Consider the following 12,791-nt stretch of genomic DNA (forward strand, 5'->3'; position numbering starts at 1 on the left):
ATGCAACCTGAATGCATTCAAGAAATTGCCCAACAATAGTGCTGCCATTATTTGCTGCTCATAAACAGATCTTATGTATCACGCACATAATAGGGGTTTTGAGAAACTGCCAGAACATGCTATATTAAATTTCATTGTCACCTCAAGGCAGAAAACAAATATGCAATAAATATTCTTCAATATCACTGAATATGACTGATCAGCTTTCTTTATCAAATCAAGTATAAGAGGGTTCCTCACCCAGTTTGGACTCAGTGAGCACCCGGAAATGACATTTCAGCACCACAGACAGCGACTGCCAATGGCTTCTCTTTTTTGGGCCACCCAGCAAAACCAAAACAGGCCTTGTAATACAAAAAGCACCAGCTGTCCATCTCTGATCAACGATTACATAAAGCAACAACAGTTAAAATGACGACATTCTGGCTTGGGGAAAAAAAAGTGTTTATGTTGATGTGCACAGTCTGCAAAACCAAAAGAACATAAGGCGGATTTCCCTGAGTAACAGTCTAGAACAGCAACACAAAACAGGTAATCATAACATACTCTCAACTTAAATGTATAACATATAATTATTAATAAAATGCTGAGGTAACGTAAAATACACACATCTATGAAATGCATAATCTCAAAAATAGCAGATTTTTTTGGTTTGTGACAACACCAGTATCAGCCCTGCTCCAAACAGTCCTCCGAATCCAAGCAGCAGAGCAAACCTCTTGTTGGCTTTTGCTTTCGGACCAGTGCTGGAGTTGGGTTGAAAAGGCAGAAAGGTGTATTCTGTGTGATCCATCTAAAATGAAGCACAATTAGGGGGTTAAGAGGTGCCATAGAGTGCTTTGATTCAATATGTTAAATTGAACACTGATATTCATTCATTCATTTTCTTTTCCGCTTAGTCCCTTTATTAATCAGTCGCCACAGCAGAATGAACTGCCAACTTATCCAGCACATATTTTATGTAGCGGATGCCCTTCCAGCTGTAACCCATCACTGGAAAACACCCATACACATATTATTTACACACACATACACTTTGGACAATTTAGCTTCTCCAATTCACCTGTACTGCTCTATAAAGGTAAAAGACCTTAACTCGCTAGTGTTAGATTGAGAAAAATTACTTCAAAGACTTTTTGTGGCTCGAACTAGTTATAGATAGGACATTGGCAATTACATGTTTTAGTAATGACATTTATTTACATAAAAAATGTTGAGCTCCAGCTTGACCTTTGATGCCTGTTTTGAAGTTACTGTCCTCGGCCTTCATAATTTAATGCAAAAATTGAGCAGCCATGCAAAAAGCAAAGGCAAAAAGCAGTAATTTCCACAAGATCAGTGTTGCTGCTGAACATTTACAAAAAACAGCGACACCTGTAATGTCTAGTAATCATGCTATTTATTTTTGCTCGGAATTCATAGTCTTTGCTTGTTTGCAGTGCTTTATATTTAGCGGACTGTTAACCTATTCATAAAACAAGTGTGACTGTAAAACAAGGGCAGGATATTGTAATTCCAGGCTGCTCACAGTAACTTCATATTTACGTGCAGCTGAACAAAGGCAGAGAACCGAAACTTAATTGAAGCATATCAAAACCAAGTCAAAGAGCGGTAACTCGTGTTACGGTGTTCTGCCTTGGTTTTGCTTGGGCTTTTGGAAGTTACTGTTTAGACAAGACATTATTTTCTTGAAAAAAAAAAAAACAATGGTATTGACTCAAGATACTCATCCGCATCATAAAGGAGGTCTACATTGTCCCAAAAATGTATATAACTAATTTTCGTCAAAAAACAAAGTTACGGTATTTTGCCTTTGCACAGCAGTATAGTGCATGTCTTTGGACTTGTGGGGGAAACCCATGGGAACACGAGGAGAACATGCAAACTCCACACAGAAATGCCAACTGACCCAGCGACTTTCTTGCGGTGAGGCAACAGCACAACCCACTGTGCCACCTGAACATTGATATTTACATAATAAATTTAAATGTATGCGGTGAGAACGTAAGTTACTTTCCAAAACCATTCAATTCAATGTTCCCCGTTTGTGGAATGATCTTCCCGTTCCCACACGGCCTGCAGAATCACTGGTATCCTTCAAACGACAACTAAAAACCCATCTCTTCCGAGAGCACCTTAACCCTAATGAATAAAACCTTCTTTACCTTCCTCTCTCTAAAAAAAAAAAAAAAAAAAATTAATAAAAAATAAAAGAAGCACTCTTACTCTAGCACTAAAGTCTCTGAGCACAAACAAGTTACTTTGTATAATTAGCACTTCTTGTGTGTATTGCCTATTCTTGTTGAATCGCTGAAAGCCTCTTCAATTGTAAGTCGCTTTGGACAAAAGCGTCTGCTAAATGACTAAATGTAAAATGTTCAAAGGAAAAGTTCAAAGTCTCCACAAATGTTTTAATATTCTCATTTATGACCATATGAATTACCCTTAGAATGAAAAGCTCAGTTTTGACCGTATTTGCAACGGTTTTTGAATATTAATTAGTCATATGGTTGGTCATAGGTTGGTCATATGGTCATAAATGAGAATATTAAAACATTTGTGGAGACTTTTTGAACTTTCCTAAGCCACATGCCTACTACATTTACATTTAACATTTAGTCATTTAGCAGACGCTTTTGACCAAAGCGACTTACAATTGAAGAGGCTTTCAGCGATTCAACAAGAATAGGCAATACACACAAGAAGTGCTAATGCAGCTTTATGTCAGTGCTTGCTCTTCTATACACATACAAGGACAAACACACCTCTGAAATACACACAGGCAAAACAATCATATTTCATTTGTCTAAAAATATTTGAATGAACTTAGTAGATGCCTTGTCAAACGGCAATCGTAATAACTGAAGGGGAGAAGAGTTTCATGTTAGGAGTGAGTGTCATGTCCAATTCACATGGGGCTTCAGCATCAATGCTTGACAGACGGCGTGTCAAATGTTGGGGCTGACACAATCGTCATAGCAGCGTCAGCCAATGAAATTAGTCAGCAATCACCTACTGTCTGAGCTGGTGTATTTGCATACAACAATCTGATTGGCTGATGGCTCCATTGGTGCTTGAAAAGTTGAGAAAGTCCCAACTTCCGAGCTGAAAGCCACTGAAGCGATGCAGACGAACCCATAATACAGTTTGGCAATGCTTGACGTCTGCCATTCAAAGTGAATGACGCAGATGCCCCATGTGAATGGGCTGTAAGGGTGCTTTTACATATGTGGTTCGGTTCATGTGGTCCGGATCAAAGGCAACAAATGATTGTAGCATTGTGACATTGTAGCATTTTTCTGCTGTTTTTGGGTCCTTTTCAGACCACACTGATTGCTTTGGTCCGAACCAGTTAAAATGAAACAAAATGCAGTCATGTGACAGAACCCACATTACTCATTGGCCAGATGTTATTGAACACATTTCCTAAACTGCTTTTCGATTGAATAAACATGCTGGAAAATGCCAATGGAACTCCCGCAAGTAAACAAACCAGCAGACACAATATGTCGCTGCACTGGCTGACTGTATCCCTGGTCATAGTATTCTATATAGTTTGTATACATCGCTTTAGACATTTTGATAATGAGGTGCGGCTGGAAAAAAGCAATTTTAATGCATTGCAAACAGCAAGTCACTTAAGGAGGAGGCGTGAATTAGCTTTGCTATAAACTGTGACATGGTCATCTTCCGAAAATATTCCCAATGATTCATCAGGTAATGTTATTTCCTCTCTCTGTTTAAAATGTTGGTTAAACGCGCTGTCAACAAATATTTTTCCTCCACACCCCATAAGATGGGACAGTGCATTGGACTACAGCAGCTGGATTAGTCCCAAAAGCGGTTGGGTCTGTTTTAGTTGAGATCATGTTCTTGCCACAAACAAACCGCTCCAGGGTTCGTTTAAAAGCGTACCGAGACCACCTCTTCAAGGAGATCTTGGTACACTTTTTTAGTTCGCTTTTGGTCCACACTTGAGTGCAATTGCTACATTAACACCTGCCCAGACGAACCACACCAAGAGGGAAAACAAACTCTAGTGCGATTGAACCAAATTAAATAAGGCAGGTGTGACAACACCTTAACTGTAGGCCAAGTCTGCTTCTCCATTACTGCTCCTGAGTTATGTGTTGTGGATGAAATAGTGGCTAAATTGTAATTATACCCAAAAAGGGCCAGACACAGATGTATTTAGAGTAGAACTTAGAAAATTTAAAGTACATGAAAACACAGGCAGGAATTAATACCAAGCTTTGCATAAATGGATGTATTAATGATGTTTATTGGCATCCTTTGACTTAAGAACAATTACAGTAAAATTCTGTGTATGCTGAATTTTGCAATATTCATTTGTGTTTATTTTAATATATCCCAAAAATCTGTGACAATCCATTGTAATCCATTCCAGGGCAAAACAAATAAATATATTTGCAAAACACTTCAGTAAATTCAAGCAGGATATAGGATTATTCAAAGTTTATTTTAGGAGCTCAGTGGTATTTTGATATTGCTTGCGATACTGCAGCCACATAACACTGGCAGTATATCAAATGTATGGATACACACACTAGGGCTGTGAGATTTGGGGAAATTATCTAATTGTGATTTTTTTTGACAGATATTGCAATAGCGATTTAATTTATGATTTAATTTTGTAGGCAAGCTTCAGCTCAATAATTTGTAAACCGTGGCAACAATTCTGCGACAGCTCTTAAAAATTACCTGTTTTTTTTCAGTGTCTGTAACTTTAAAACCAAGATATTCCCATTTTACCAATGCAGTTTTTCTTTGAAATTAATTTGTCTATTAATGCTTCTGATGCAGCAGACCCCGTAATCCCACTTGTCAGCGCTTTCCTGTTTGTTTACTTTTTTTTATTGTGGGCATAGTTCGGTTGCGCAATTCTGATTGGACAGAATGAAAGTGTGCTCACTAAATTGGCTAGTAAGACTATCACATACAGACGGCAGTCACGCATTTGCTCTGAGAAGGGAAAATTAAATAATACATTTACATTTCATATTGCAGCCTCTTGCAATTAACTAATTGCAACGTTTCAAATTACGATAGCGATTCATTTTCGATTAATTTCACAGTCCTAACACACATTTTCATATTTTGTTTTGGGACACATTGACACCATTGTTAAAATGCCAGAGACTATGTGAGCAATGCTAACCATCTCCATCTCTTTATAACCACAGTGTACTCATGTTGTGATGGCCGCTTTCAGGAAAATAACACAACATAACTCAAAACTCAAACTGACAACAAGTTTACTAAACTCAAAGAACTTCCACTGTCAGCAGATCTCAATCCGAAAGTGCACCTTTGGGACATGGTGGAAACGGAAAATCCACAACATGCATGTGCAGATGTCAAATCTGTAGCTGAGTATGTCATCATGTCAATATAGACCAAAATCTCTAAGGGATCATCGTTATTGCATTGTTCATTTTATGCCATGAAAAAATGTTAAAATGGAATCCAATTTGGTTAATGTCCAGTTTTAAATTAAGGCTGCATGATATTGGAAAAATGTAGCATTGCGATATTCTGTTTATCTGCGATATATGTTAATTTTACCAGGTGATTTTAATAGCTCTATTTGGAATGAATTCGTTCATTTAGATTGATCAAGCATAAAATATGATAAACAAATTAAAAGTAGTAGCAAGCAAGAAAAAACTTAAGTCATGGTTAGGGTTAGGATTAAAAGCATAAATAAATACACTAAAGCCAAAATAAAAGTGAAATAAACAGTGCTTTATGCTTTTTAGAGAAGTCTAACTGCATTTAGATAAAAAATGTAATAATTAAATGTTAAATAATCCTGTACAGCGTTCATTGTATAAATAATTCAGTGAAATTAATCTTTATTAAAAATACAACTGTACAATTTCTTGTCCCTGAATGCAAAGGCTTTAAAAACACAGACAGATAATGAACTTTTAGTCTATAATTATCACTCCAGCTTCACTATAATCCCAAAATATTTTACAAAAATCAACATTGCACACTACTGTAAATGTGCAAATTGTGACATTGATGCTGAAACAATATATTGAGCAGCCCTATTTTAAATTGTTTGAGAAAAACAACAGCCAACAAACTTTCCAAAAATCTTGTTGAAAACTCCCTGGAAAGTGTTAGCCGATAACATCCTCAATTTATTTGTTCACATTTCACAACTGACTCCCCTTCATCGTCATGCAAGAGAGACTAATAGAAGCGTCAGAGAAGATGAAAGATGAGGACATGAAGGAATGTAGACGTGACTGACCTTACTGAGCAGGGTCTTAAGACAGAGTATCTCTTTCTGGAGGTCTCCTGTCTGAGTTACTATCTCAGTGCAAAGGGCTTGAGCCTCTCTCTTGGGATCACATGTAAGAACAACCTGTTGAACAAAGACATCACAAGCAAGTGGGAGATAATAATAATTCTGCCTACAGCTACTTGAGTCGAAAATTCTGAATCTGAATTTATAGCTGTAATCATGGATATCTTCAGAAAACTAGGTTAGTCACTTTCAGAGATGCCATACACATTTAAAGGGATAGTTCACTCAAAAATTACATTTCTAACATTTATAAAAACAAAAGACAACATTTTGAAAACTGCTGGTAGCTGGCAACCATTGACTTCCAGAGTTTGTTTTATCCCTACTATGGAAGTCAATGGGTCCCAGTAACCAGCATTTAAAAAAAAAAAAAAAAAAAAAAAAAAAAAAAAAAGGTTTAAAAACCACATGAGGGAGAATAAATTGTCAGGTTATTTCCGTTTTAAATGAACTATCGCTTTAAACCCTTGAAACTCGAATAAATAAATAAATAAATTCATTAATAAAAAAAATCAGACAATAATGTTTTGGGGCAAGTTAAAATGTAAACAACAACAAAAAGAAAGTATTAAAAATATGCATGATTATTTACAGGTATAAATAAAAATGTTTTCCTTAAATGTAATTGTGGCAACCTTTTATTTTATTACCATAAAATTTTATGAATTTTGTTTGGCAAAAAAGAGAGAAACATACAATATACACTGAAATTAACAGTAGCAACAAAAACCAGGGTACACATTTGCTATGTTAATTTAAAACCCTTTTAAAGACCATGTAAATGCAAAAAAAAAAAAAAAAACTTTTTATAATAAAATAACTATTTTACATGTTAGTCAGTCAGTCATTCTTGACTGTTCTAAAAGTCTGGTTCTACTGTGGGTCTGAATACAGTGCAGGGCAAGACTTCCACAAATCAGCCTGCCAATACAAGACTAAAGAAACAAACTGGAATACTTGAAATTGCTCCGGTTTTACTACAGGATGTTAGGGCTGGGCCATTATATGCTATTATATTGAATCACGATAACTAGTCGATATAAATCATAAGCTTTAGACCAGGAGTCTCAAAAACAAAAATTGGCAGGGGGGCCATTTTAGTGACTGACAATTCATAGAAGGGCCATTTTTACATATGGCACAAGAAAAAAGTAGAAACCTGACATAATTGATGAATATATTTCAAGCATTACCCATCACCAGTGATAATGTGAATCAGCATGTTTATCGTGTCACACACACCTGCTGCTGAAATATACTGTATCTTTGGTTGTTGTATATACTGTATGGGCGAGTGTTAGACACAAACCAAGTCATTCTTCCAAAGACTATTTGCAGTCAACAGTCTAGCTTTTTGTTTCTTGTTTTAAATATTGAAGAGGGTGTATAAATTGCTATGAAAATACTACAAATATTAGGCATAATAATAAATTATTCTGACCCAACCAATTGTATTGTACCAATAGCAAAAAACTGCAGAAAGCAGTTTGGGTAACTTACAGTAAGTGACTTTACTGGCAATTGTTCCTCTCAATATCTTTTTTTTATATATATAAAACTACAAAGAGGGGGAAAATATGTACACATCCACATTTACTTTATAAAGTTCAACCAGCAGTACAGTTTTACTAATGTAGATAGTTTTTATACAAATCTTAATATGCATATGAAAAAAAAATCTATTAAAATGAGACAATTTGAATCGAATGTTAGCCAAAATATCATATTTGTTACACCACTAGCATAACGTGAAAGGCATGAAGAAGTGTTTGTACAACAAAATACAAGTAGTATAAAACTGATAATAGTCAAATGACCCTTGAATATTTACAACAATAGAGCTGTAGTAAAAATAAAGCACTTACGGATATATATTTCAACGTTTAAATCAGCCACAGACATAATATGCATGTGTTACTCTCAATTACGTACAATGGGAGAAACAAAGTAAAAATACTCAGAATGTTGATTATTTTAAATGTCCACAAGGTGAAAACCACAAGTGATTATGTGACAGCGCATCAATTATAGATGTTCATAATATGTTTTAGCAGGTTGAATCTTGTTATATTTTTGACGTCAGTTTGAAACCCCCGCTTTAGACGTTTTTACTCTATATTGACCGAAGAGCCAATCACACAGCAGAAATGTGCAACAACGGGAATCTAAAAGTGTGTTGATATTAGAGATGTACCGAATTTGACCACTGAAAATGTATCAGCCGAAAATTTGATGCCATTTAATTCACCCTCTAATTTTTGTGGCTTCAGTCATTGTTGGGGTACTCTTAAATCTAGAAGCATTAACATCTTATATCAAAATATATATCATTATCGTTCAATATGGAAAATAATTGTTGAGATTACATTTTAGCCATATCACCTAGCCTTACATGACGGGGTAATCTAGAGTATACAACAAACCTCAGAAGGGCTACGTGGGAACCTGCTGATGACGTCCTGCAAGGCTTCTGTCAAATAAGAGCACTGCTGTTTCAGGCTGATCAGAAAGTTGAGGAAATCTTCGCTCCTGGGGAACAGACATTTCAAGAATGAAGCTCTTTATTCAACTTGCAAAGTACTTGAACTGCAGTGTAAAAGATATGCCTGTAATGAGTCTGCAAATTACTAGATGTGCAACTTGCATAACTTACAGGGCAACAAAGTAATTTTTCTTTGCTTATACTGCACGTTTTGAAACAAAAAAATTGCATGTCAACAAAAGAAAGGCCTATATTAAATACACACAGCTATAGGAAAACATTTGAGACCACTTAAAAAATATATTACAGTTATGAAATTCATTAAAATATATATATATTGTAAAATACTGATGACATTCTTGCTTTAAAATAAATAAGTTTAAAATAAAAATACAGTTATTTAAAGCTGTGGTTCCCAAATACAGTCCTTGGGACCCCCCACCCTTCACATTTTGTATGTCTCTCTGATTTGATGGACAAGAATCAGATCATAGATCTCTATGTTAATAAGCTGATGATCTGAATCAAGAGTACAGGACAGGGGGACCCTAGGACTGGAATTGGGAACCACTGATTTAGAGCATGTTTGTTGCATTAAATGACAAAAAGATGGATTTACATACATGGTTATATTAGATTTTCAATTACATTTGTTATTCTGATTTAGTGCTGCACGATATTGGAAAAATTTGACATGACAATTTTTTTCTCCTTAGCGATATATAATGCAATATCAATACAAATTTACCAGATGATTTAAACAGTTCTTTTTGGAAAGTCGTTAATTTAGATTGAGTGGGATGGTTTTTAGGGGAGTGTAATAAACAAAATACAGCCATAACCACAATGGAGCAAATGTTAAAAGTGAAATAAAAAAAAGCTTTATGGCTTTCTGGGGAGAGTCTAACAATGTTCGGGTTCAGAAATAAAAAAATAAAATGTAAAATATCACTGCAAAATCATAGAAATAACTCAGTAACACTTTACTTTAATGGTCCATTTGAGTATTAGGTGACTGTCTGCTTAATATCTGTTGATACCGCTCCTTCAACAGACATTTAACTGACTATAAGAAACTCAGCGGGTACATGTCAACTTACACTAACCCTAACCTACCTGTCTACTTATAATCTATTGAGAATTAGTTGGCATGTAGATGCAATGTAACTTAAATTCAACAAACGGACAATCAAAATAAAGTATGACCAATAACTTAATAATAATAATAATAATTATTATTATTATTATTATTATTATTTAATTACTTTATGCACTATTAAAATGCTTTAAACACTCTTAAAATGCTCATATAATCACAAGCCCTAAAACACATGTAGATAATTAACTTTGCATTGAATCTATATGAATTCTATATAAAATTAAGCATGCTATTATGCTTAAATTCTGCAGTAGCTCCACAAATGTCATGGGTTTTAACTTGTGGTTCCACATCATCTATAATCCGAACTCAGCATTGCATATCTTGCGATGTGACTATTGCGGATACACACATTGTGATATCGCTGCTGAAACTACATATTGTGCAGCCCTATTCTGATTAATTGTAATTTTCTGGGAAAATAATGCTAAAAATGTTGTTAAATTTGTAAGAAATGTCATCAGTGTTGTACAAAATCATTTTTTAATTAAATGCATAACTGAATTGTATATCCAGAGAAACTGAAAATATCTATTCATTTGTTCCATTACATTATTTCGGTAAATAATTATTAATAAAAAGACAAACAAAGGCCAACCTGTTTATGCTAAAAAATCACAAACACCGAAAGCTGAAGCACTTAATTTGATGACAGCATTCTTGGCGCACTTCTGTCATCACTTACAACTGTCCTGTAATGGCTCACACATACCGCGCAATGTTGATAGTGTTATCTTAACAGAGCATTTCCCCAAGCAGCCGTTTTCTTCTCCTAACACTCTGTCAGAGGCTGTGGTAAACACTGTCAGACACTCTGGAGTTACTATCTCCTCCAGGACAGAGAGATGGGCTCCGAGCGCCACTTTGTTAGTTTTTCTATGACCGAATGAGTGATAGGCTCTTGTGGTATTGCTAAGTGCTGGGTTAATGCCACCATCCCAACAGGCACCATGAGCAGTTCCATCAATTTGTATCACAGGGCATTTACGTTGATGTGTTTTAAATAATCCGACAACTGAAAACAATTATAATATCAAAAAAAGAAATAAAAAATTCGCTCCTAAAAATAACATCAGTATCAAAGCCACATGAAGTTATCTGCCGGAAACGACTTATGAACTCTTGTCAAAGCGGTGACGCATGTTTACATACATCCCATTAGGCAGGAAATTAACTGTGGCGATGAATTTCACTGTAACTCTATATCCTTTTAATGTGTGTTTATGGAGCGCCTATCAGACCAGGATTTAAAGGCACAATTTACTGTGTGTCCGTCTGCCCTCGGCTGTACCCCACCGACATTGAATAAAGAAATTACAGATTGATTAGATTCATTAAGAATAGACTTTAAAGTCAAACGCCGCCTCCTCGTCATCATCCGTCAGAGTCCACAGTGTGCAGCAATGGCAGCGGTTCATTTCTCACCTAACAAATCATTATTAGAGCTTAAACCATTAAAAAAGCCTTTGTTGTTCTGCACTGAGTTTTGGGGTGCATATTTACACCGTTACAAGCCTGGAAAGCTTTTCATAGGACAAAAAAGACAGTGTAATACAAGAAAAATCTTTTCTAGTTCAGAGTTTGTCTTGTTTCTAGTTTAAATATCTAAAAATTCTTAAATCAAGAAGCATTTTCTTGACCAGTAAAAAGATCGTTTCGTTTTTAGAAATTTTAAGGCAAAATTTTTTGAGTTTTGTATTCAAGGGGTGGTCAGCTACGATATCATATTTTAAACTTTAGCTCATGTGTAATGTAGCTGTGTGAACACAAACAACATCTCTGAATGTAATGCACTCAAAGTTCAATGCAAAGGGAGACCTTGGCTTTAACAGAGTTCGCCTAGCAAAGCCTACAGCGAACGAAGTTTGGAGACTACAAAAAATACATCCAGACTAGTTAGATCACAAGGTCTTCCCACGCACATACACCCTGCGCAGCGATGGTGCGTGGATAGAGGTGCTGTAATGTAGCAGAGAAAGCTAAAATGCCATCCAAACGCTGCTATTTCCACAGAGCTTTTTCCGTTGCTGTATTTGGGCTTCCAAAGGACTCGACACAAAGAGAGAAGTGCTTACAGTTTAATTTTAATTATGTTCCAGAGAATTATATATATATATATATATATATATATATATATATATATATATATATATATATATATATATATATATATATATATATATATATAGAAAGCATTTGATTAAGGAGAACTTCTAGAATGTCTCCCAGTTTAGTGATGGATTTGGCCAAAACTCCTCCGACCATAATAGAAAAAGCTGTGGATTTTGACCTGTAGGTATTTTTATGTTAAAATTGATCTATTACATGCATAGTTTGTTGCATTAATGGTATGTAGTAGTGAAGATGTAAACGGGAAAGTAAACAACGTGAAATGCTGTTTGGCAGCATTAACAATTTAGCTACAAATTCATATTTATCATTCAAACTGTATTCTACATCTCAAATAACAAACTCGCAAAAGAGTGAACGTTTCATATTACATGATATTCCATATGTATGTGAGACACTTGTCAGATTTTATTTTAGAGAGCAGACGTGAGCTGTGTGCTCTTCATTTTACTGTCTGATTCAGGCAGCTAGCGGAGCTAACAGCTGCTCTGACTGACTCTTTTTACAAAGCGCAAATGTGCGTGCTTGTAGGGGCGTGATGTGGTGCCAATCCACGAATCACAGAACATTATGTTAGCTGACCAATCAGAGCCTCTTGCGGATGAGCCTTTCGGAAGAACTAGGAAATATGATAGTCGTTTTCATGTTAGCCGAGTAGCTGTATATAATAACAGTAAGAT

The 12,791-nt window shown here is 35.5% G+C and overlaps 1 protein-coding gene across 1 annotated transcript in view; it reads right to left on the minus strand.

Annotated features, from left to right (window-relative positions):
- Nucleotides 1-430: 430 nt before the first annotated feature.
- The window catches only part of asz1 (ankyrin repeat, SAM and basic leucine zipper domain containing 1), a 31,732-nt gene continuing 19,371 nt past the window's right edge, over nucleotides 431-12,791 (minus strand). The window contains 3 exon segments of the mRNA NM_200230.1: nucleotides 431-793; nucleotides 6,284-6,397; nucleotides 8,764-8,869. Coding sequence (NP_956524.1) covers nucleotides 629-793; nucleotides 6,284-6,397; nucleotides 8,764-8,869 — 385 coding nt within the window. The 3' untranslated portion in view covers nucleotides 431-628.

This window comes from Danio rerio, chromosome 18 (genome assembly GCF_049306965.1).
Source record: "Danio rerio strain Tuebingen ecotype United States chromosome 18, GRCz12tu, whole genome shotgun sequence".
In the NCBI taxonomy this organism is placed as follows: domain Eukaryota; kingdom Metazoa; phylum Chordata; class Actinopteri; order Cypriniformes; family Danionidae; genus Danio; species Danio rerio.